General features: G+C 36.9%; 1 protein-coding gene across 1 annotated transcript in view; it reads right to left on the bottom strand.

Moving 5' to 3' along the window:
- The window catches only part of LOC142593814 (ATP-dependent RNA helicase TDRD9-like), an 88,750-nt gene that overhangs the window by 2,564 nt on the left and 59,439 nt on the right, over positions 1 to 26,747 (bottom strand). Inside the window, exons 16-34 of the mRNA XM_075713057.1 lie at positions 26,017 to 26,179; positions 25,873 to 25,936; positions 25,313 to 25,376; positions 21,097 to 21,141; positions 20,137 to 20,190; positions 17,864 to 17,980; positions 16,774 to 16,881; positions 13,542 to 13,642; positions 12,622 to 12,795; positions 11,300 to 11,411; positions 9,674 to 9,886; positions 7,839 to 7,928; positions 5,620 to 5,880; positions 5,001 to 5,150; positions 3,852 to 3,922; positions 3,355 to 3,464; positions 3,092 to 3,188; positions 2,213 to 2,351; positions 1,028 to 1,137 (exon numbers count right to left, since the gene is read on the bottom strand). Coding sequence (XP_075569172.1) covers positions 1,028 to 1,137; positions 2,213 to 2,351; positions 3,092 to 3,188; positions 3,355 to 3,464; positions 3,852 to 3,922; positions 5,001 to 5,150; positions 5,620 to 5,880; positions 7,839 to 7,928; positions 9,674 to 9,886; positions 11,300 to 11,411; positions 12,622 to 12,795; positions 13,542 to 13,642; positions 16,774 to 16,881; positions 17,864 to 17,980; positions 20,137 to 20,190; positions 21,097 to 21,141; positions 25,313 to 25,376; positions 25,873 to 25,936; positions 26,017 to 26,179 — 2,243 coding nt within the window. The remainder of the gene's footprint in view (positions 1 to 1,027; positions 1,138 to 2,212; positions 2,352 to 3,091; positions 3,189 to 3,354; positions 3,465 to 3,851; positions 3,923 to 5,000; positions 5,151 to 5,619; positions 5,881 to 7,838; positions 7,929 to 9,673; positions 9,887 to 11,299; positions 11,412 to 12,621; positions 12,796 to 13,541; positions 13,643 to 16,773; positions 16,882 to 17,863; positions 17,981 to 20,136; positions 20,191 to 21,096; positions 21,142 to 25,312; positions 25,377 to 25,872; positions 25,937 to 26,016; positions 26,180 to 26,747) is intronic.

Here is a 26,747-nt window from a genome sequence, read left to right as displayed (position 1 = left end):
CACAGGTACATCTAAAACCAAGAAACACCTGAAAACTCAGCATAAACAGCTGCTCTGATGATCATTTTGATAACCTAGGGTAAGGGTAGCTAAGCTTAAAAGCTTCTGATCTTTATCAGCATGAGGAATTGCCTCACTTTGGCATACAGTTACTTTAGAAAAGCTCTATTTGTGAAAAAGGTCACATTTCCTACAGATGAGGCCAATACTAGAGAGCATAACATAACTCTTAATTCACAGCTGAGCCAGAGTTCTTTTTGAAATCTGTTCAGTACAGAGCCAGGGAAGGATAAGAAAAGTCTGATGATGATACAGACAGCACTAAAATGCGTTTACAAACAAGGGAAGATTTTTCACAGCGTGCTCAGCGGTGGCAGACATTAGAAGGAGCTGTTACAGAGATACTTCATTGAACTGGCTCCCCCAAACACTTCCCACACACCAGAAACTGCAAAAATTCTCAAGACTGGCTGCACTGACTCACATGAGTCTTTTCAGAACCACTGCTTCAGTTACAAGAAGCAGGAAGGCCCGCTGGAAAAAAAGGCAGGTGGCCTTACTTCAATTCATAAGTTGACCTGGGATTTCCAGCAATTAACTTGGCCAACACCTATCCTACACAGGTCTGTTGAGGGAGGAAAGGCAGCACGCACAATTCAAATTTTATGTATAGGGAGAAAGAATTCTAAATCCTTCTGCACTCTTATGCCACAGGACCTTATTAGCTTTGTCCTGGGTGCACAAAGCAAAGATACATCAGAACTGGTATCCTGTAGAACAGGTTTTACAGTCTAGATTTTATGATTCTTAAGCGATCAGGCTTCCCTGAAGAACCAGTGCTTCCACAAGAAGTCTAAAGTTGTTAAGTATACAGCTTTATAAATAAACAAAGTAAATGAAATGCATCATTAAATGAGAACATATATTATTTCCCCAAAGCCTAATCTGAGCTTTGCTTCAAGCAATCATTTATTTTGCTTTTGCTGAGACTGTGAAACAGAAGATCCTACTTCTACAAAATTATTACCATAGAAGTTTCTGACGAACATCTTCCTGCAGCTGTGCCATCCTCTCTTGTCCAGAACACGTTGCACATTCACAGAGCAGCTTATTAATGGCTGTCCTTAGGATGTTTATCTGTAAAAATACCAGTGACAGAATATAAAGCACTCTAAACCAGCACTAGTTCTGTATTATATTACATTACACTGACGTGAAGGTGGTCGTGGCACACATACCACCAAACTTCACCTGGAATATTATTGACATAAGCAAAAACATCTGAAGCTTTAGAAACACCACTTCTTCCAGAAGCATCTGTGCTGGTCAAAGACATTAATGTTCAGCCACATGATACCACAGTCTTCAAGGTTACTCAGATATGCCATAAAACATACATACTACCACTTGCCTGGATTTTTTCCAACACAGAATTCCTTCTGTAGAAGTTTTAAGGATTTTCTCTCTCAGCTTGGTGTTACCATTCTGGCTAAGGTGCCATGAATACAGACATCACACACACCAAGACAGTGCTTTCACAAAACAATAGCTCACAGGTATGTGCACCAGCATGTCCACTGTGTCCTTAAAAAGCCTCTAGAAACCGCTCATGTACCTGCTATGTACACAGAACTAATCAGGGCATGTGAGGTCCTTCCCTGTCTAAAGCACAGGTCACATCTGAAGCACAGGTCAAATACAGCTTACTGCCCTGCATAACAGAGTCCGTGCTTCCCTCTGACAGATCTCTGTCTACAAGTTGCGAAGAGGTTGTAATGAGGAATACAGGGGGTTTTATTGTTTGGTGGATCTGCTCTGGGAGATGTACCTTGATACAGATGACTTATCAGAGCTGTAAAATCAAACTGAAGATTGCAAAACAGTAATGCTAGGCTGATCAGTAAAAACCACAATAATCCCAAGAACAAAACTAACAAGTATTGACATCTGATTAGTGTAAAATCCATGCTTTTGTTTTGAAAAGTGTACAATGTATTGTTCTATAATACTTTATTGTAGTCAAAGCATATGGAGAAGGTAACTTTTTTTTTTCTAGTAAGAATCCAAGTTTATAAACAGGTAGTACACTAAAAAAACCCCCAAAACCACAGCTTAAAACAAGTTTTCTTACTAGCTCTAAGAGTTAACAAGCTCTGACGCACAGAATTCTACTTAATACCTACTACAGCAAAAATTCTTATGCACGTTTTACCTCTGATATGTCTTCCACTCCAAAATACACATCAAATGTCAGCTCCATGTCATTTTCTGGAAGCAGTGGAGCCCCACAAGTCTGACTCCAACCCAAACCACACAGAACACCAGTAAAATACTTTCCACTTGTATCAACCCTATATGAAAAAGAAAGAAAACAGTCTCGCCTAGATATGAAGAAACTAAACTCATATGAAGACAGACTTAAATGAATTTGTCTAAGCCATGCCAAGCAAGATACAGGTGTTTTAAAGAAGCTAAAACAATTGAGAGGCATTCACACCTAGTCATATTGGTTTTTTATGTACAGTGATGAAACAAACAAACAAAAAAGTTCTGGTTATGAAAACACATAAAATGTAAAAAGAAAATCATTTATATGCAAAATGAAACTTTAATTAAGGAAAGCTAGCTTCACTATGTTGAAATGACAGTCTACAGATACAAGAATTTAAACAAAACACAACAGTAATGCAACTGCCAGAACTCAGCTTTTACAAAAATCGTGCAAGTTCCTCTCCTCACATAGATTTAAAACTTGCCCACTTCTACAGTTCATCTTCCTAGGCTTCCAGCACGATTGTCAGGAACTGTATTGCCTTACCATGAGGGTAGAGCCTGCAGCACCAATTCATAAGTACATGAAGCAAGTTATCTTAGCTACATACTATACTAAAACTGATAAAAGATACAATAATTACATGAACCTGAAGAGAACATATTAAATGCTGAAAGCAGAGGAAAAAAGAAAACAACAAAAAAACCTGTCACCAATTTGTGAGGGTCCTAAAAAAAAAAAAAAAAAAAAACAAACCACCAAACCCAAAACCCGCAAAAAACCCCACCACAAAACAAAAAACCCACCACGCATGAATACCTGAGTTCTATAGCAGGAGCAAACAGCATACTGAGGAGCGCAAGCAGGCCAGGAATAGGAGGCATCAAAGATGTTTCCTCTAAAATCACAGTAGATCCTGCCACCAAAAAAAAAAAAAACAATTTAATTTTCTAAGGAGTATCTAATGAAAATGAAACCTCAAAAGACATAGCACAGAACTACAGTGACATATTTACTTGCAGAACTATTTAGATAAAACAAAAGACTAGAGAAACTGTCCAAACATTTTTATTAAGCATTACCAATTGCATTTGCTGATACAGAAGCAGCAACCAATAATTGCTGAAAGGGATCTTCTGGAGCATCATGGACAACAACAGAGTTTATGCTTTCCTTTTGTATGAAAGCACTTCTGGGGAGGAAATAAGAAATATTTTCAACATTAAAGAACCAAAATCCATACAAACATGTAAAAAAAGAATATTTTAAATTCACAGTGCAACCCCAATATATAGCAGTTACTGGCTGCAGATTACCTGAATACCATTTAGCAAATGTGTATGATGGTTAATAAATAATCTCTCTGTAAGACATTAAAGCACCTTTAATAATACTATTCTTAAATTTTTACATAGACATAGTGTGCATATTAATGCAATTCAGGCCTGACTACTTCAGTCTTTTCAATGAATAAAAATTCTGTAAAAATCTCTAAGAGTAACTAGGATGGTTTTTGCCTATTTATCAAAAATAACAGCTGAGAACATGCCTATACTTCACAGTAAAAGTCTTCTCATACCTGAACTGGCATACTCTAGTCATACTGTAGCATTTCACTTCATAAGGACTGAATGGGCCAAAAACTGTCACCTTCAAAAAGAGAGAGAACAAATGATATTCTAGTTAGCCAGCGCTTGCATCTTTACAAATCAAAATCCTTTATAAATGAAAACCAAAACACATTTCAGCATGTACTGAGCACCACTGAATTGATGAATTGATAAACAGCATTTCTATTTCACTCATCTAAAGCAAACTTTGCTTGCTGAGGCACCTAAACAAAAGTAATGTATTTTCACAGGTGCTGGGGATTCATGACTTTCCCCTGGCTTAAAAACACAAGTTCAGACTTCAGAGAGCACCTAACAAAATCAAATCATTTTTATTTACATGAGCAGGTCTTTAATCTTGAAAATATCTCACTTTATGAAAGTGAGTAGTTAAACAGGATTACTCCTCTGGGTAAACTGAGCATGATTAGGTGCTTGACAGCCTGAAATTTTGTCAGGTCTGAAATGGGAAAAGAATTATAATGTAGATGAGACTTAACTTATAATCAGAATGCAGAACAGGACACACATTTTTGTGTTTTATATTCTAGCTTAGTAGTGACTAGGTATCTCAAAATACGTAAGTAAGAATAAATTCTGAGTTTGGAACTGGCAGTGGAAGAAACACCCACTGTTTCATTATTATCACTTATTGGAGTGTTCGCTGCACCACCCAATCCTAGCTGCTTCCCTATCGCTAGGTGAGGAAGAACAAAACACTGTGTACAGTAAAAACCATGTTTAAATTTTCTGAAAAATTGACAGGGTCGTAATCTTGCTTTTTGCTGTAACTTATATAATGAAGACTATGACATTGTGTTCAGTTTTTCAATTTTATCTTCATTCCGCAGTGGTTTGAAGTGATGCCTTAGAATGTGCTAGAGGAGTTGGTTCACTTAGCTCTTAGGCTATATACTTCAAAGCTTTGTTAAAAGCTGCAATAGACTAGTCTGCAACGGTGGTCACATTACGGCTTTCTACCAACAGAAGGTAGAATGCACTATGAAAGGCATCAAGTATTGTTTAGTTATTAAAGGTACTTTCAGTCTTCATCTCCATTCTAACAACGTGAGAAGCAGGGTCAGGTAGTGACATACCAAAACCACCACTCAAGTTACCTTATGGGTTGGCACACCAGATTTATTGTCAGAAAACAAGTTTAACAATCTTTCAATGAGGTCCTTTTCTTCCTCTCTTGAAGATACAGGCATTTGCTCTTCTTTCTTTACTTGGTCCAAAAATAATCCCTTGAGCAAATCATGGCTTTGCTACATAATAACAGAAGAGTGTTAAAACCATGAAACAGTTATGTTTTTCAAAAATCTTACAAAAAAGGTCCTACACAAAGAACACACATGCTTGCATACGAATACAAAATCCAATGTTCTTACCACCTTCCAGGTTATATAAAACATGGTTTAAAACAAGATGGTTAAAACTATGAAACAGTTACATTTTTTCAGTTTCAAGAAAACCAGTGGAGCAGTTCAATTGATGCCATTATTATCTCCTGAGAAACATCTCTTTCAAAATGTGTCTCAAAGCAGCAATGCTTTTGGCCAACAGCTCAATATGAATTATGCACACACATAAAAATATATTGTCCCATTCAAGTACTAATCTTGCCTAATCCTATGGCATCAGTCAAGACTTCAGCTCAACTTCTCAGGACTTCAGACAGCCTGAGATGAAATGAATTAGTACAAGAAAACTAGAAGCAGCTTACTCAATACATACTTGTGATTCGTATGATTCTTCTGCTAGTTCAGCATAACATTCTTCAATAAGCACATCTCGAATATTCACAAGCTCTTTGCACATTGAGTAACAGAAAACATCCACATGCAGAACACTATGCACAAGTGAATACACCTTCACTAGATGAGTACAGCCATTTACTAGTGAGGCAAATCTCTGGATAGCACTGTAACTCCACGGTTCCCCACATACAAGAGATTTTGCAGATGGACGCATCTTGCATATCTTGAATTCTAAAGCCTAGAGCAAAAACATTGGAAACAATGCTTGCCTGAGTAGAGAATCAACACAAAAATTGTTCATCTTCTCAACAAACTGTTTGAGTTAATAACTATAATTCATAGTTCATAATTATTGCAGTGGCTTATGTAAATTCCTAGGACTGCTGTAAAGCTACTGGCATAATTCCTATTCCGTCATTGCTAACGCAGCTACACATTACACCTCATATCACTTCAATATTGTACATAGTTGCTAATGAACCAGAGCAAACAGAGCATAACTAAAAGATAATTTGATATTAATTCACCATCCACATTAAAATCCTAGGAGTGTAGAGATGTCTGCTCTGGAAAAATGTTTACAATCCACAGTTCTTTTCAACTAAGGTAACAAAACTTGGCAAGACCACTGCATCTATTCTGTCCCTGGCAGGCAAGAGTAATTAAGTTCTCATTTAACCCCTTTCCACAATCACTATCTGTAATTATGTCTTCAAATGAATTTACAACAGAAATCCTGGGTTTTTTTCTAGCGAGTCACTAAAACTGGTCATTAAAAGATTAGGCCCGAAGCAGAAATAAATTTCCCTTTAATACATCTGAAGAAAACACAAAAAAGGATGCTTCTTGCCAAAATTAATTCTACTTTTTTTTTTAATCAATTATAAAAGAAAACCAAACAAAATTAACCCTGTCAAGATCTAATACTAAGAAGACATAAATAAAATAAAACCATACTTCTACTGGTTCATTTCTCATTTTCATCATTAAATGCTTCAGAGAATGAAGTTAGTATGATACACCTGTTTCAATTAGCTTAAAAATATCTGAATGAGGACTGAAAAGCTGAATTTCACATGAAGTCTCTAGTTATTTTATTTATAGATATAGCTCAAGGGAATTCTTTTTCAGAAAGCTAGCTACGAAGTCCCTCAGATTTGTGTTACAGACCACTGGTATAATTATCAAGAGAGTTCTGTCTGAAAAGGTCCCAGTAAAGCCAGTAGTCCAAAGAATAGCAAAGCGGCACAAAGCAAAACCAGAGACTTCTAGCTTTGCGAAATTTAAATCGGGTACCTCCTATGTGTTTGTTCTGTAACTAACAGCGTAGCAGAGCAGGAACTTTGATGGAGCAAAAATACTCAGCACAGTAACTATGAAAGATACTTGTCACTGGAGACTTGTGCCATGCAGACAAGAAGAGATCCTATGCTGTCACTTACCTGTTGTAGGAGCAGGTGAGTTTAAGCAGAGAGCAACAGATTAAACTAGTCATTGATAGTTTCTCCTCTCCGGGCCGTTTTCTAGGCTGTATAAACCTCTGTCATTTGCTCTGAGGTTCTTCACACTAAAGCAAAGCTGAGTTACTGCTCAGCCTGTTACTCCTGAGCTTTGCATATAAGCATGCAATAGAGGAACCAGGATATTCTCCTTCTAGAGAGAAGTTCTGCTTCTCATAGAACTCATGGACATTAAAGAAACTGATAACCAAAAGCAACAAGCAGCAAAAGGCAGCTGTTAGAGCAGTTTCCTCTCTCCTTCCTCTGTTCCTGTGATTACAAGTGGGAGATAGATCCCACTATGTTGTCCCCACAGAAACAGGACTAGTTCAAACATTCAGTTAAAAAAAAATTAATACAAACAATGTTTTTTACATCCAGTCAGGCAGCAAGTTCAGGCTTTTTTTTTTTTTCTCTTCTTCCCCACCTCTAGCAAATGCCCATGAAAACAAAAGGCTGGATAACATTTCTCTACAATTAAATACAGTTACACACAAGAATTACTGCTCTGTGCATACGTATCTGTGGAAAACATTTATCCACCTATTAGTGAAGGTGATTTGTACACACTCCTATTGGGAAAATACATGTTACTTCATTATTATTCTGAAAAGCATTATGATTTGAAGTACGCTTCTGTTTGTCAGACCAGACATGAAAACATCTAGTAAGCAGCAGCAAATAGCATCACCCCTACCTGGAAAGGAAGCTCTCGAAGACAGCTTGGAATCTCTTTTAATTTCTTTAAAGGCACTTTTGATCTATGGCCATAATCCACAAAAAAAACCTGTAAAAGAACCAAGAGCATCTGCAGAGATTCCACAACATTAGAAGTGCTACTTTTAGTGGCAAGGAAAGTGACGACCTAAGTTTAATAACTACAGTACAACGCAATCTTATCAAGTGAAATGGAGGCAAATTCAGAGTCTGGAAAACATGCAAATGAAGTCATGTCAAAAATAATAGGTCAAATTTTATCATGTCTATTATTTGATCCCTTGGCTTATCCACTGGTAAGGCAAATCTGCTAAATCTAGAAAAGGCAAATTTCTCTGAAAGGCTCTAATTCTCTCCCCACAATTAAATCTGTATGACCTTACTTGTTAAGAGTGAGTGATACTACCTAATAACTGCTTTTAGATAAGCAAACGCTAACACGGATTGGGTAACTGTTTACAAATGCAAAAGAGAAAGTGACAAGATTAGCACTGTTATTCACTAGTTTTCCATGACTTTAAACAGATGGCAATGTTCAGTAGTAACTCTATGGTGGTGACACTCAGCTATGTTAAGAAATCAAGAAATTCCAAGGAGGAATGGGCTGTGCAAAGGCCAATCTTACAAAAATAAAAAAATCTGTCCTTAACTGCTGAAAAGTACTGGCCTGAAAAATGAATACCAGTCTTGAGCTGTGACACCAATTTCCATTACTGATCTCAGCACAAAAGTCAAAATGTTTTGATGAATTTGCTGATGATATAGAACTCAGCAACATAAATACTGATACAAAAAAGATCACACTGAATGGACTTGAGAACTCAACAGGAACAGGGAGAACCAAATGGTATGAAGTAAAAGATCATATCCTTTGGAATTTTTAGTAATTTCTGCTATAAATGAGCCATTATTATTTATAAATTCTAATTAGTTGGAAATTACCAAGAAGTCAGAACTGAATATAAGACGACAAGAGGTGGCCATGCAAAAAAAGCTATGAAAAGGCAGATGTGGCATGGCCACATGAAATATTTTTGAATGCAGAGGAGAAACACTGTGTTGGAAGAGGAATACTAGAATCATTGCATAACCAAAGACAGAACTGTAAGTACAGGAACATGCATAATTCTGCTTCAGAAAACTGAAGTCAAAACAAAATAAGAGGAGTGAGATGGAGACCAGGTGAACAGAGAGTCAGTGTAGTATGTGAGATGAGAATGAGCGCAGCTTTCTTCAGTTAGCAAAACAAAGTCCAGGACGAAAAACATAGACAAGAAACGAGGGAAGGGGAAAGAGGAGGAAAAGAAAAAAGCCTATGTAAACCAGAGGAACGAAACACTGGCAGAAGAACAAGCTTAGATAAATTGGCCACGAATGACTGAAAACTGCCAAAACAGTGGGGGCAAGAAACTTATTTTTTAGATGGATTTCAATATATTTATGAAGAGGATGTGATGTGGCTGCTGCCAGCAATGCAGGACTGGACTCTGATCTAGGCATTCCTTACCATGTTTTCAAAGTTACTGGAGGTTTTAGTCTTTATTTTGCTTCGCTCTGCTTCAGCACACAAGACACTGTATCAACAACAGCCTCTCAATTTAATACTAAAATATTCCTGTGCTCTGCAAAAACCTAATTCATCTATTCTGGCAACATTCTATTAAGGTTTTATTTTAGTTCTAGTTCTATAGATTTCTTTACTGGAATGTTCATCATAATTATGATGATAGTGCTTTGTAGAAAAAAGGCATAGCTCCAAGATTGTTAACCCAATTACATCCTACCAATTCAACATGACATAACATATTATCGTACCTCAGCAAAATCTCCACAAACATACAGAATACGAGCTCTGTAGTATCCTCTGTTTTCCACGTAAGTGAATGGTGCCAGACAAACCAACCCTGGATGTGGAGACACTGGCAAATCCATCAGGTTCTGAGAGTTAATTTCAGAAGTTAGACCCTGGAGTACAGTCCTATTTTTTTCATCTATCCTGTAACCCCAGAAGTGTCCAACTTCTACTATCTGAAAGTATAAAAATTAGACAACATCATATTTCATATTATTTTATTGTTCTACATCAAATACAAAACAGATCTGAGCAAAATACATGAAAGCACTCCTGACACACACATAGAAACGTTCTCATACTGCAATAACGCAGTGAAGCATTTCTCTCTCATAATTAGATGTTATTTTAAAATGTTTATTTGCTATGCAACTGCAATACACTTTTCATCCAAACAGACCCCGATATAAGCATTACTAAAATACAGAAAATTAAGAAAAGACTGCTTGCATTTTTCTAAACCAAATTAACATACAGAAAATATAAGGTATACAACTTATTAGACAGATACATACAGATATGCTGCACTTATTAATGAAAGAATACCAGTTAGCTACATCTATCAGCAAATCAGCATTCTTACTGTTATGATTAACCATCCTTTAGGAAATGGAAAAGAACACACCACTATTTAAATCAAACTGAATAAAATAAGTCATCTTTTCAAATGGCTTACTGAACTCATATACCATTTCTGATCTTATATCAAATGCTTGTGATAAAAAAAAGGATCTTTACTTACAATATATAATGATCATTAAAGCTGATGTATTAAACAGAAGTAGCATAGATAGCTAAGGTATTGGAATGTGTCTGATCAAATCCATGAACATTTTTGATCCAAGAGACTTAGCTGAATAAATGAAGAAAATATTCTTTTCGGCACTTGTAAAACATGTCACTACTATCAAGAGCTGTTTTAATACTTCAGCCTATAATTTCCACTAGCTCAGTGGTTTGGATTTTATTATTGTTTTTTTTATTTCAGCAGCATATATATTGCTTGCTATTACTCAATTTCTTGGGAAGATGATGGTTAACACAAGATTTAAAAATTCTCAGCTTCAGAAATTGGAAATATTTATATATACACATATAATTTTCCCCTAACACACTATCTTTTATGCATGCAGTGTATTTCCAAATGAGCATGCAGTACCGTTAATTCATCTCATCTCTCACATCTACAGTTTCTGAAGAAAACTGCCAGTTAATAATAGGCAGGTAAATGGCCCAAATACATACTGATTCTCATTTCTACAGTATACACAAATATTTTACCTCTCCCATTAATCCTCTTTACATTTATGCCTACTTCCAGCTAACATTTACTGCCAGCAAATCCCACAAATTTTGTCAAGTGCGAATAAATTCCAATGTCTGAAATTTATTTGTGACATGTGAGGACTGTTTAACAAAGAACTACTAAAAATTAGACCAAGAATATTCTGCATATCTCTTACGGATATCTCTGTGCTGAAACTTTACTAGCATTCTTTTCATTTAAGCTTGTCAGATACTCATCTCTACAAAATTATCTAGGTACCAATTATTAGATACGACTTATTTCAGATGTAGAACATTCCTACCTCTGTTATCTTGATGGACAGAAGACAATTTGGGATCATCTTTGACTGTTGTAAAGTACCAAACGAAATTTCCACAGGCTCCACCGTCTGCTTCTGACAGTCGACATTTACTCTAAAAAAAGTTAATGGAATAAAGATGCTAAATACTTCACTCACAAGCAAAAACTCAAGAGTTCAATTTTTTTGCTTTCATTTGCAGAACCAAAATATGACAGAGAAACTGTTTGAATTCCATTATGTCCAAACACAGGAAGGTACATACCAAGATGCAACTGTGCCATCAATTTATTAGTAATCCAAAGAATCAAGGTTAAATAGTGAGGCTTTTTGCTATGGCATGCCTTCTAAGCTTAATTTTTAAAAATACATTGAGTACACTACAGCACAAAGATAAATTCAGCATATGTTGTTTTTATATATATATATAAAAAAAATACTCCTTTTACCTGACAAAAGTTAAGAACTCTAAAATTAGTCTTTCAGCCTAGGAGGCTTCTTTCTTGAGTCCCTCAAGAATTAATTTTCACAAGGAGTTTAAGTGCTGTTTTGGGTGCAGAGAAACTGCTAAAATGTTTTACTAAAAACTAAGTACAATCAATTGGAAGCGAAATATCCACCTACACTTTAACGTTTCCAGTTCATTCCAGCCTTCCTATTTTAGCTTTCTTATTTTAAAATATTAAAATGGCTGCAGACCAATCAGGAGCTAGGGAGATTACCATTTTAGCAAGTTGCTTGTATGACCTGAAGCTGAGACTCACAGACAGTATGTAATAACAATGAAACCCACATGCCAGATTTTGCTAGAAAAAGCAGGTACAGACCAAAGAGACTCATTACATTGCATTGCTCATCAGCATTTTTCTATTATGCCTCCCCACCTTACACTGTTATATTCCCCCCAATTTCTGTTTCCTCCTCCCTCCCTTTCTTTTATGTCTCCAAATGCCACTCCTTATTTATTTTGGTTCTAGCAATCCCCACATTGTCTCTAACAAACAGAAATTACTGTGTACATCCATATTTCCATATGCCAAGGGCAAATGGACTAGAACCTTAAAAAAAAAAAAAAAAAAGACAGTGTATACTTGGAGTTCTCTTAAACAGTAAAACACCTGTAACTATAAAAAAATATTTAAGACAATCATGTTATTTCTAGTCCTTCAAAAACATTCTGCCTATACAAAGTTTACACATCTTGTTTTTTGAACCTAACATGTTTTCCTTGGTGACACTTCCAAAGAAATTCCCACTGAATCCGACAAACCCCGTTTCAACTTTATACTGCAAAGAAACCCATTTTCCATATGCAATACAATTACCTTAGAGATTCCACACTTGCAGCTGTCACACCTTGCAATTGCCTTTTGATATCATCTGGATAATGAACATTCAGCTCAAGAGGAATTTTCAGCTGTGACATCTTGACTGACAGGTACACTGCAGGAAGAATCTTAAAGCCCTCCATTGGGTTACGGGAGAACTCCACAAAAGCCCTGTTCAAAAAAAAAAAAAAAACAAACCAACCCACCAAATAAAATTGCAATAAATACTTGATGAGGAATCAAAACCCAACAAAAAACCCCACAAAAGCTGCCATTTCTTTTCCCTGTATTTATCTCAGCAGGCCAGCCAACAGTATAAAGTAGGCTCCTCACAGGCTTTGCCTACTGCTCTTATGCACCTTAAAACTTTAATTATCATGATGGTTATAAGAATACTTTCTAACATTCTCACAAGAACATACCAAATTTACTGAGCATATTTAATAAAAGTAGAAAGGATGTGAAAATATATGTGAATAAGAAAAGAATTAAAGATTGAAAAAGGCATAAGGAGGACTACATGAATTCAACTTCGGGTAGTTGTAGTCCAAAGTTAGCCAGAAGATTAGCTAAAACAGCCAGTCATACGCATTTTGTTCAAAGCCATCTGACTGTACAAATGAGCTAAATTCAGTATACAAGTTAGAAATAAATACAGACAGATCAGCTGCAGTTAAGGTCCACTGTCAGACAATAGGAGACAAAGCAGAAGAGCATCTCCAACTCAGCTAGTTTCTCTAATGTTCGTCCAACCAATACATATCAAACTTCAAAACCACGTTTCTTACTCTAGCCAATACATTAAAAATAAAATACTGATTTCAAAGAGATAAGAAGAAATAAACTCATTTTGTCAGTGCACCACTGACAAAGAAAGAAATCGATTACTAGATTCATAATTGAGAAAGGCCACTTACTTTGAGCCATCATAGGCGATAGATTTTACCTGCCCACACTGTCTGAACAGTGACTGCAACTGTTTATGGTATAGATATCCATAGGGAGGAATATTCTTCAGCTGTTAAGAAAAAGAAGTTACATTTGGATAGATTCAATTTTTTGAATGCATTATTAAGTTCAGCTAAATAGCTCGTGTCCTCCTTCACTTGAGCTGCAATAGTGATATACAATCTAAACCCCAACAAATTCCAAAAATTCTATATACTATATTAAATTCAAAAATCTCAAAAGACAGTAAAATCGGAGTTTTGCTGCTAATGCTGCCCTACTGCCTCAAACCAGTAGATAAATGTTTTCTTTCTCTAGCTATAAATGAAGCAGCTTCATTTGTAATTATATATATTTATTTGATAATTTTTCCTAGAAGCTGTCTAGTATCCCTCTTTTTGCTTGTAACAGAAAAGCAATGGATTGCTATGTTTCCTTGTCCGCCATTGGGAACTACATCCCAGGCAGCACGCGCAGTCTGGGAAACAGGAGGAGCTACAGCCCTGCATGTCCTGTCAGAACTACCACATACTGAATTACTGAGGTATGGTGAGACAGGTTTCACAACTGAAGAGCACTTCCGGATGGATACATGCTTCTTAGGGACAAAGAGCAACCTCCTGGTCTTCCCTGTGTGAAGGAGTAGCTCAAACATAAGATGCCCCTCCATGGAGCAGACAATGGGGCAACCCAGCTCTTGTGGGTCAGGATAAGAGAAGAGGTCAGTAAGGGCAACACTGAGGTGGGAATTTGTAACAGATCATCAGTCAGGATGAAGCAGACAATCTTTAGGCAACTTGCAGAAGTCTCCAGATCACAGACCCTGCACCTTAGAGGTAAGAGACAATGAGGTCCCTGATAACCTGCTAGAACAGCAGGACACAAGCTCCTAGATTTCTGAAGGGTGTTGAAAATAACTTCTTAACACAGGTCATGAGTGCTGGATCTGCTATTAGCAAACAGTGTAGAACTTGTTATGGAAGTGATAATCAACAACAGCCTGGGCCAGAGCAACCAGGGAAGAGGAGAGCTCAAGATCCTGAGAATGAGGAAGACAAGTAGCAGAATGCACATCCTGATATCTAGGACAGCACAGTTTGGTTTATTCAGGGAACTGGTAGGTGGGATCCCATGAGAAGTTGCTGAATGTCCATCCTCAGAACTTTTTCCAAACCCAAGTGGAGGAAGGCCTAAGCAACATGGTCTGAATTCACTATTAATCCAGCCTTGACCTCATCACCAGACTAGATGATTTCAGGAGGTCTCTTTCAAATTGAATTATTAAATGATTTTGTTATTCTTCCTGGGTTTTAATCCTGAAACCACTAGAAATTGCTGAAGTTACTGGAGTTGCAACATCTTTTCAAAGGCATTCTGTTAAGAATAACATTCTAGCTAAGTATATTGGATTGCATAACGTTAAGTATAGTGGATTCTATAGACTGTATACAATTAAGTATAATGGATTATGACTTTACCATGTATGACTAAGGCAACAAGAGAGTCATGCATTTCACAAATTCTGTGTGCTAAACTAGCTTGAAAACTAACTCTACAAAGCAAGAGAATAGCTTTCTCCTACTTTAACACCTGGCTCACTCAGCAGGCAGATGAGAACCAACATAAGAAAAGGGGCATGTGCAGTCAAAAAGCAAAGCAAGACTCCAGCAGCACTAATTTACATGAGTTTAAGGCTGTAGTTTCACAACTATTCATATGGCACTGTAGCCAGATAGCCATTTCTCTCTTACTCAATCATCTCTCATAGGAGATCTTGCCTTAATACAGAATCACAGAACTCCTAACCAGCAGGTTCAAACTCCTAGACTTTGAACTATTTTTCAGGGGCTATACAACTGTCTCTTTTTCTCTTTGATTGTTACAATCTTAAACAAGAAAGAAAAGATTATTTTAGATTATTTAAAAAAAAAAAAATCTTCATATGCCTTGAAATTATAGTACTAACATCAGCTGCTGGTCAAAGACATCGTCTAGGTCAGACTGCAGAAACTGCCTCAAGGCAAGATCATTTAGAGAGACCAGAGAGTGGGAGAAATAATTGCCTTTTGTATCTTTGGCAAACACCATTAGGAGCATCATACTGCTATAAAAAGAGTCTCTTAGATTGAGAGCTTTAGGAACATGCAGTACTTGTGCCCAGGAAGATCATTTACACCGATGAAGACACAGCAGCTACTTCCTTCAAGATAAGAAGCAGTTCATATATGAGCAGATCAAGAGTTACACACATTAAAATTAAATAGCTCCTTAAATTTAACAGTTTGATCTTAATCAATGTTCCTGTGGCAAGATTAATCTTGTCTTTATTCCACCAGATTGTGTCTAGTCTGTTAGACAGAACTTTTTTTTTTTTTCCTTTTTTGGCTTCAATATGTTAAAAAATTCAAAAGCATATATAACTGTGTTTGTGCTCACATATTGCCATGCCAGCATCTCCTTCAGTACAGAACTAGCCTCTCCTCTTGGGTAAGCAGCAAAGCACGAAAAAATTCCTTGTCAGTAAGCTTTTATGAGTTTCTCTCCTACCTTTTCATTTAACTATTTTTCTCTTGTGCCAATACAAGTCTGTTCTTTGAGGCTCACTGGTTTGTAAGTTTGTTCTCTTTAAGCGTAGGTCACGGTTATTTTACAGTGTTATACCTAGTTCAGATACACCAAACATTTTCCTAGTTTAGACCATGTACCATTTTGCAAAATCAACACATTGCAAACTTGCACTTACTCAATCAGATAAAAAATATTTCTAAAAGATAAAAAGAAAGCAGAGTGCAATACCTGAGTAACCTTAAAGCTACAAGCATGTATGCCATGCACTATCAAGTAGGAGACTACAAAAAAGTAACATTAAAGTGGCAACACCACATTTCATAAATAGTCACTAAAAAGTACCCTTGACAGCCCTGTCCTATTTTTCAAATCTTTTATTAGTTTTATGACAGTTGTTTGCTTGCAAGACTAGCAATCAAATGCACAGAGGCTGTTCTCAGTAGGAATTCTTCTAAAATTGCCCACCCACACAATGTTTATTATATTGGAACAAAGGGAGATGGGAGAAAAGACAACTTACCAAGTGAGGATCAGAGTAGGTAATTATTTCTGTCCTTGCTCAAGACAGAACAAAACTTGAAAATACCGCCCAAACACTACATTTGACTTAAGTCATTCACCTTCTTAACATACCATTACAGTGGTTTTCGGATCTTTGCCAGCAAGGTTTCTCACAGCGATTTCTTCATCGCATTTTCCAAAAGTAAAGTAGTTTGGATAGAAAGCACCAGCTATTACAGCCTCAAATGAAGAGAATATTTTGTAAAACACAGCAGATTATATTCAGTTTCTTGAAAAGGGATACACTAGCAACATAGAGAGATACCGACAGATCTTCACATGAAGGTTTTTTCCTGTCTCCAGGAATTACTGTCATTTCGGACTAAACATGAATTCATGCAAATCCTTAAAAATGTATTTTCATTAAGAGTTCTGCTTCTGGAACAATTTTACAACATTTTAATATTTTTTTATGCAACCTTGCTCTGTTGAAAGTATAATTGTTAGCCCTAATATCAAGAAGAGCCTCAATTTTATATAAATTCACATAAAATAGCTACATGAAACTTGTTCAGTTTTCATATTACATCTTAGAGTATTTAACAATTCAGCTCTGAAAAGTTCACTGCTTACACAGTTAAACCAATTGCCAGTGCAACGATAAATAGGCCTTTGAAAATAAAATCACTACTCATCAGTCCAAATACGACAAGAAATTTAACTGGAAATTTGGCAAAGTTACAATAGCTGAAAGACACCTAATTTCATCCCCCCCAATAACTAATCAAGCCAATGGTGGTCCAAATAGAGCACTCAAAACAAGTGAAAACATAATTTTCAAAACCGTTAGTTCTTAGCCTTCCAACACAAACCATCCTTCTCTAGAGTATTTTTATGACTTTAACAAAGATTAATCTAGAGACGCAGTTTAATTCATCTCAGTATGACTTGGTTTTATTTTGATGAACTGTCAGAAGTGAAGGGACAGCCAGAGGACGAACTTAGTGTGAATTCTGAACCATTAAAAATAACATCAGTTGTCCTTTTAAGTTGTTGAAACACATTACTACTATTTTTTTTTTTTTTTCCACCTGCAATCTCAAAATCTACAGAGAATTCTGAAACACTGGTGTAATACTAGTTCATCGGTACTGGCATATAAAAATCCAGTTACAAATTTTGTAAATAATGGCATTCCCCTGAAGAGTCAATAAAGCATTACCTGTAAAATGAAGCGTTGTTTGTATATACATTCCTGATCCATAGCAGATGGTTGAGCATTAACACACATGTTAAATGCTCTGACTCGATTTTTCAAGTTGTGAAATAACTCTGCCACCTGAAATTTCAACTCTAAGTTACATATTAAACAGATTAAAACTGTCCACAAATTAAATTAAAATCTGTTCGTAAAAGTCTAAATAAGTGGGCAAACTCCCTTTCCTTTTTACATGACAATAGTATGCATTTCACTTAATATATTGCTTAGCATCTCTACTTCGGAAAATAATTTCAGTACTGTGACTCAAGCAGTTTTCTTGACATCTCTTTACAAAGTAGAATTTTGTAGTTGCAAAGCATATTATGCATATATGATATAGAACAAAATTAGAAAGGGAACTGAAATAACCTTTTAGAAGGTGATATACTGATTCTCCATTTAAATCATTTCGGGTTTGTATCTTAAAAGGTAAAAAACATGCTAACACCAACCTGGACTTCGGCACCTAACTGTAGCAGTGACCACACATGCTGCACCCTCAGTTCAGCAGACGACCATGATGACTTTAAGCGAGATCAAAACTTACGCTCTACAGCAGAGCACGCTCTGTTAAGCTTTCAATCCTAAGCATTTCTACGAAGCTTCTATAAGCAGCCACTGGTCCCTCAACCACACAGTAAATGCCTTACTGTTCCAACTGATTTTGGAGCAAATGTAGAAAAGTACAGTCTGCTCAACTGCTTCATATTGACATTTTCCTTTCTGCTGCTGGCAGTTTTAGGATACTAAAAGACCTATTATTTTCCTCACAGGACAACTACCATAATCAGAAACCAGTCTGTGTGGCTGCCTCAGTTCTGCAAATCTACTTGCGCACAAGGAATTTTAAAATTAGTATTTGAAAGCATGGCACATAAAAAACCCCAAATCTTTTTAGCTAATGTTAGTGTAGCTGTCCATTCTAAACTCCTGAACTATTATGTCATGCACAACCTCTTTCTGAATTGTCTGAAATGGGGCCAAGAGAACACCAACTACCTGGGAGGCTATCATATGAGACTGATCCTTCAGCTCTCCAGATTTACTCATCTTTACTCCAGATTTTTCTCATCTTTTTTTTCCTTGATATCAGCTACACAAGCTAAAAAACAACTGGCATCCCTTATTCAGATGGCTGCTTATTATGAAAAGTTTTTTGTTTTTTTTTTTTTTTTTCCTTTTTGAACATAGGCCCTACGCTGCTCACGCCAAAGGTATGACCCGCTGGAATAATGGGCAAGACCATGCCCTGCCAATCATGGTTATTCAGGAGTTTTACTTACTTCCCTTCTCAACCTATCACATTAAGCTTGAAGCCTCTTGTGATGCAGAGTTTTCATTAATTACTGCAGTAATGTTAGCAACAAATCCTGACAAATTTTCAAGGCCAGTTCTCATTATATAGCTGTATTTGCTTAAATAAAGTTATCCTAACTATAAGACAAAAGTTTCGTAAAAACAGACAGCAGTCACACCACAACCAGTGTATCTGAGGGACCTATAGAATTAGCAAATAATACTGGAGGTCTCTTAAAAATGTTAAAAACATGTTAAACAGTTAATAATTTAACACCACTTTGTTTATCCTAACAGAAGGAAAATTCCTTTCCTCTAAAAGTTAGCAATCTGATTGTTTCCAACCCCCACTTCCGAGCTAGAATGATACTGGATGTGCCAATCCTACAGGCTCCACCAAGAGCTGTCTCTCCATAGCGTCAATGGTGGCAGTTAACAAGCTACTTAGAGAGTCCATCCCTCCCAGGCATGGGTACTTGGCCTTGTTAGCACATAAATGATTTTCTGAAGTCCATTCTTCACAAGAATGCACACCTGGCTCTGTTAGTATTACAATGATTTTCCTCGCCTCTTTCCTTTCTTTGAAACTGTATATAAATGGGGTCTCTGCAACCACCTGAGAGAAGAGAGGAGCAGAGGGGGAAACGCTGCCCGAATATTTGCTCTCTATGATCACAGTTAATAAAGCTTCTGTCTGATCTGTCTTAAGTTGTACTTGGAGTCCCGATATTCTCTGACAACTTTAAATAGCACCATCTCTCCTCCCCCAAAGAAACAAAACATTAAAAATTACACTGTTTATTTGAAGAAAATATACATCTATATACATTGATAGATATATAATAATACAGTAGGTTTATCCAAGATCTTAACTTTTGTAGAAAATAAGGAAAGGTAAGTCCTTCTGCTTATAAAAATGATTATCTATTTCTTCTTACCTCTCTGATCTTCTTGATGTGAATACAATTTGATCGACCCCACTCAAGTTCTTCCTGGAAAAGAAAGACAAAAATGCAAATGCAAAAAGTGTTAGAAACTTGTTTCTTCTACTGCTAGTAAGCTTTCTCTCATATTCTTCAGTGTAGACACAAATAATAGTTATATACAGTGATGGAAGAATTTGATGTAATTTCACAGCTTTCTTTGCATCCATATCAATCGAGTACTATGACATGTATGAAAATATAAGACAATTATATATCTGACTAGTAAACTATCTTTGGTTACCACCAGTACACCTGTGGGTCATCTAAATTTTTCATATAAACACACAAGTCCAACTCCTCTGTGTTGCTACTACAGAATCTACTCTAAGATGGACACTTCCTCCAAAAAAAACACAACTACCTTACTCTGGATGCATAACTATCAGACAGATTCTGGCCACTCATTACAACTCAGTGTATGTTACGCATTGGTGTTCATAAAGCATATTATGCTCTGAAAGAAGCAGAGAAATAAAAAAAGGTTTTATTGTATACACACAAAAGAAAGACTGGAGGCAGTTATAACAGTGCCTACTACTGTTTTTTGTGACTGATGCACATAAAGATCTTCCATCTTTCAGGGTTTTTTCTGGAGGGAAGTGGGGGAGATTTCTGTGTTTCTTTAAAAAAAAAATAAGAGCAGCTCAATTTCCTTTTTCAGCTTGGATTTCAAACCTCTGACCACTGCTGAACCATCTGTGAAAGGGACTACGTAAGGGATTGCCTTCACATACTCAGCACTGGATTCAGAGACTCATGGTCTCTCAAAGCCTATGCTTCTATTTACTTATAAAAAATAGTAACTATTATAGAGGAGAATTGCTAGCAAAAATTCTTTACTTAGAATATAAAATACTCCAGCGCTGAAGTCACCAACCTTGAACAGAAAAGAAGAAATAATTTTTAACTAACCTTGGGATGTCTCAGCTCCCCTTTTTGTCTGCAGGCCTGCCATGCCTAAGAAAGAAGCGGTGCAGTATTCAGGCACAAACTGTAGTGCTTTAGTAATAATTATTACAAATATTAATGAGACATTTAAAACTATTAAGTTTTTTTCCATACCTGTAGTGGATATAATTTTTTAACGCCAATTTAAAAATCAGAGATGCCTTTGGGCTAACACAGACTACAAATATTTAAGCACAAAAGAGTATAAAGAAATCTGAATCACAGTAATTTATGCTGAAGGAGACTTCTTCAGATCAATTGTTCCAACATCCCACACAGCAGGGCCAACTTAGATCAGGTTTTTGAGGATCTTGTCTATAAAACCCCGAGTAACCTTGACTGACCTCATGGCTGAACCTGCCCTAAGCAGGAGACTGGACTACAGACCTCCTGAGGTCCTTTCCAGCCTTAATTATTTAATAATTCTAGTCTAATTGATGCTTGCCTGGTTGGTTCCTAAGCAGCTATAAATACTTCTCACTCTTATGAATAGTCTTACTCTATTTTGTTGAGGGTGGGCAAGAACTCTGGGTCTTTCTTTGCTCAAATGCGAACACACAAAGTGGTGTGGCTGCAAAATTTAATTCTAAGAATGCATTACTGGAGGGGTGAAAGCGTGGCAGGGTTACAAATGTTGTACCATGACATGCTAAAGAACAAGAATTGCTGTAGGAAGACAACTATTCTGCCTTCAGGTCAGCTCAGAGGTTATGGCATGCAATGCCACATCTACAGACTGAAAAGGAGTTTAAATGCTATTGGATGAACTGTAATTACATATACTGCCTCAAACTTGCCATCAGCTCCTGCAACTGAATTGGAAACACAGCATTTAGGTCACTAAATTTCTGGACATAGCTTAGAGATTCTGGATCTTGGCACATTCCAAAAGCATACCGAGCACGTTATGTTCCAAGGCTTTAAAAAGGTGAGTCCTGATTTGTGTTGGGAGAGGTACAATAGCCGCCTGATAACACAGCGACATATAACAGGCTATCCACATAGTTTTCTGAGAGGAGACGGACTGAGTATTAAAGCACATGCAAACATTCATAAATAAATAGAACATGCTTTGATTTGATGCTGTAATAAAGCAGGCTGCTTTCAGAGCCTTTCTTTTCTCCTTGCTTTGGGACAAAAGAAAGTAAACTGACTGATTCAGATACAATTCTGACGTAGATGCTTCCCAGAAAACAGGGCTGGAAGAGAAATTAATATAGCCAGGATATTGATGAAAATAATTTCATTATTAGGCAGCAAATCTATGACAGATGCCTGCAGAATCCATTTCTTCTAGTTTGACAGCAAGCCACCTCATAGTAAATTTTCCAGCTTACTGTGGACACTGACCATTAGCATAGCTGAAAAGCCAGACTGCATTTCTCTACCTTGACTGAGGCTGTGTGATGTACTGATTTTAAATAATGCTTTTGACATCCACCACTTCCATACCCAAGCCTTATATGTCAGAAAAATAAACTTCACTTATTTGATGTTATTTTTTTCTTTTAAAAGCTCTCTCTTTTTAAAATCATATCACTTAAACCAGGCTGATTAGCCTTTACTTCCCTGGATTCTCCTCTTTCTACTACCAAAGCTTTTGACGGTTTCTAATTCACTGCAATCTTTGCATAAGCAAGGGCTTAAAAAAGACATGCCACAGAACTTCAGCCTACCCTGAAAGAAATGTAATCTGAACCTAGGAATTGAAAACAAGTTCTTTCCCTGTGCTTTTCTGATACTCAGCCATTCAAAACATAAAGCTTTCACATCACTCACACAGGGAGGTACTGCACAGGAAGCTCTGTTTGAATGTTTGTGCTAATTCTCCAGGACAACATACTGGTTTACAGAAATATCACCTTCAAATTAACAGGACACAAGAGAAATATAATATACAACAGGATAAGGGGAATTCAGAAAAGATGATGCTTGAGCCCCAGGATCAGTGGGCACATGTGGCATACGTGCCCATGTGTGCTTCATTAAATTCTGACACCAGAACACAGAAAATCAAGTCACCTTTCACCAAAGTGAAAAAAGGCCAGCATACACAAAATTGAATAAATTAAATCTACAGCTGAAGATTCTGGAGTCTCCAGAAGATTACAGAACATGTCAGACCATCCATAAAGGAAAACATTGGATTTTGAATAATAGACTAGCAGAAGTCTTTCCTACGCTGTACCAGCTCCGCTCGTAACTGTGGGGATCAACCTCTGTCCATGGTACTGGGCTACCGAACAGCCAAGTGTACAGAAAAATCACATTTGTACAGAATAAAATATTATTAAGTCAAAGCTATGAAGTCTGGAGAAAGGACATCAAGCTCATTCTGTGCTAGAATTCACCAGCCCAAACTGCCCTTGATTAAAAGGGAGCCACCAACGTCACCGCACCTCTGGCATTTTATTTTTGGCTATTACAATAGAAGTAAGTGCCACAGAAAAGCTGTAAACTTTTCAGCCCTGACTAAAGTGCATTTATGATAAACCAGAATTTCCTCTGATCATCAGTGGATTGCCTACACAAAATCACAGTAGCAGGAAAGCTACAGTCATTCTGGAACAGATGGAGAGTCATCAGGATATTAACATTTATGGCCTGAGACAAAACACCTCCATCATGCTTTAAGCTGATACTAACATTCATTTACAAACACTGCAAGCCTACCTAGATAATAAGCTGACCTGAAGCAAAACAGTACAGATAAAAGAGGCAACCTGCTATCGCTTGTAGTGTCACTTCTTAGCTAGCAGACTGAAGCAAGTTCATACCACAACAGTTCGTTGATTTTGTATCAATCAGTATTTGCAACAATAAAATGTCCCTGTGTAAATCTGTTCTTCTTGAGGTGAAATGGGACATTGTCCACACGACTATTACCTGGTGAAAGACAAGACTTTTTTGCAGAACAAATAAGGAATACTCTGGTAAACCGAGAACATACTCTTTCTTACTGGAATTTTATCCTGATTACTGCTAATTGTGCAAATTACAGGAGACAAGCTTACCTGTCTAGATAAATTACTAAGTGCTTTATGGTATTTATTTTTTAAAAAATAATCATATTTTAATTCAACAGCATTTAAAACACCTCCAATGTTGATGAAAAACATTTTGCCCAAAAACCCTGGTATTTTCCTAAAAAATTTTGGTTTATTAGGAAGCAGAACTCAGTATGATCAAAGACTTTCCTGAACCACTGAAGGCTGTATGTTCTGGGTATCAGTAATCTGGAAGACACAGGTCTGCAGCAAATACAAATTTCTAGCTGCCTATGACACGGCTTTTAGCATTCCCTCCTAAGAAGGCTCAGAGACAATTTGGAAAGAAGTCTTGAAGCAGCACAGATGTAGACGAAGTATTAAGACACAGGAAAACAGACCAAGCAGCCGTTCAAGAAAAGCATGAGAAGGCACAGTACCAGTAAGTGTTACAGTTCAGAAGACTTCCGTCTCATAACAAGATTTGTAACAGCTGCAGTGGGATCCTCAGTAGCACACAGAGAGCCGATATGCTACGTTAGAAACTTGTTCATCACCTCAAGTTATTAATTCCAAAAACTCCATTCTGCTTACCAGTTAGCTACCATCTGTTCTGTTGGAGGCAATGAGACACCAATTTTATAGCAGCTGGAATGACACAGGTAAACCTTCCCGGACTGGAAAGAATCTGCCTCCCCATGCAAAATAGCTCCTTTATCAAAAGGATCACAGAGGGTCAAGAGAACCTGAGCCTCTGGTTCCCATCCTGTTCAAAATCCGCTCCTACTTCTAACAGACAGAAGACTGACATAAGCAGCATGCTCTCACTCTCTCCACTCTTTGTGCTGTTCTCCATCTGATTAGAAGAACAAATACCTCAAAAGCCACAGGAGACTGAAAAGTAGGGAATATATCCAGAAACTGAGCCTTGCAACCCATTTTTACCCATTTCTTGCCACCTTCCTTTGGTGCAAAGTTGTGCAGCTCCTTCACAGTGGTAAAAATTAACTCATCAGAACTAGTCGTGTTATACAGTAGGACACAGCCTTCAGAAAGTATCACTAAGTACCTAGGAGTAATTTGAAGTTTTTAACAACTTCAAAGCACAAATGCTGCACTGATCTTACAAAGGTCAGAAGCTCCATCTTAGTCTATCAGATTTCACTGGAAGATAAGCCGGAAAAAAGACTTACCTTAAATGCATTCACAATTGCAATACAGTCACTCTTACTATTCCCAGCAAAAAACAGTTTGTTCCTGGCAATACAAACAAAAAGAATTATGAACAATATTTTTTTCAAATACTGAATGTATTATACAGCTCAGAATGCTACGCTATTAACACCTTCCAGGACATTAATAAACAAGGTCAGTATATTTATTGTAATTATTTGTTCTTATTCACATCTCCTTGCTGAAGGTAAACTGCATGGGCAGGATAACAAGGATTATTTTTTTTTACTATTATTTAAAAAAAACATGTTAATAGACACTGCCACATGTTCACATCAGAAAGGCAAAGCTGAATAAACAGGTCTCGTACTCAGAAAAGGATGAGTTAGCTCTGTGATACTAATTAATCCACATAGAAATAGATTTCAGTATCTCAGCTGCCCTGGAAAAGCTTCTGTTTGCACTGCTTGGCACTTCGACAGAACAGTAGACTCGTGACATGAAAAATTGTATTTAGTGGTCAGCTTAGCCCTCTGCCCCCAAATATAGTCAGGAAGTTATAAAACATCCAGGGTAATACCTGCATCCATGAACATGCTGTTTGAAAGGTACTATGAAAAAATTCCGCAGAGAGAGTGCTGCAGCTACAACAAAAACAAATCAAAATGAAAACCTGCAAATCACTTCTTTATAGAGAAATGTTCTCACATGTTCTTTCAGTTACCTATAATAAGGCATTCTTCTAAGCACCCGAAGACATGCCCAAGGACTATCAGTTTTCCAAGATGCAGATCCACTGGCAACTGTGCCAATACCATTCCTAAGAAAGTCAGCTCACCATCGTATGGATTTTCTTCTGTTTGCACACAAGTTGTAAGTGCTCCCAGCTAGAGAAATTAAGATTTATTCACTTGTAAAAGTTGACGAGTAAATGTAAGACCAGTTTGTAAGAAAACAAGACAAGAAGCAATTATCTCAAAAGCAACACCAGTAAGTATCAAAACTGTAATTAAGTTGAAGTTCTCAAATCAATTTTAAAAGCCTAGTATTTTGAAACCAAAGCTTCTACTACATATATACTGGATATAAAAGCAAGCTACAAATGATACAAGTATAATTTCTTATGCACTTTGGAAAAGAAGAAGTTTAATGCAATGAATGTTCTACCCCATATAAACTGTGTAATTGAAAAGCAAAATCACCAACTTACCTGTACAGGTCAGAAGGGGATCTTCAGGCTGACCCCTATACATCTTAAGGTGTAAGAGTGTTATTTTGCTACTTTTATTAATAAACATTTTCACTTACAGAGTTCAAGTTCTCTCCCCCCCCCCCCCCCCCCCCCCCCATTCTTTCTCACCACAGATGCTAGTTCACAAATCATTACTCCCTGATGAAATTATAATTCTGTTTTAATGAAGTAACTGCAGAAATTATGCTGAACAGGACAATAAC

Source organism: Pelecanus crispus, chromosome 6, assembly GCF_030463565.1.
Source record: "Pelecanus crispus isolate bPelCri1 chromosome 6, bPelCri1.pri, whole genome shotgun sequence".
NCBI lineage: Eukaryota > Metazoa > Chordata > Aves > Pelecaniformes > Pelecanidae > Pelecanus > Pelecanus crispus.
The sequence above is the reverse complement of the archived record's forward strand: the minus strand, read 5'-3'. Positions and strand labels throughout refer to the sequence as shown.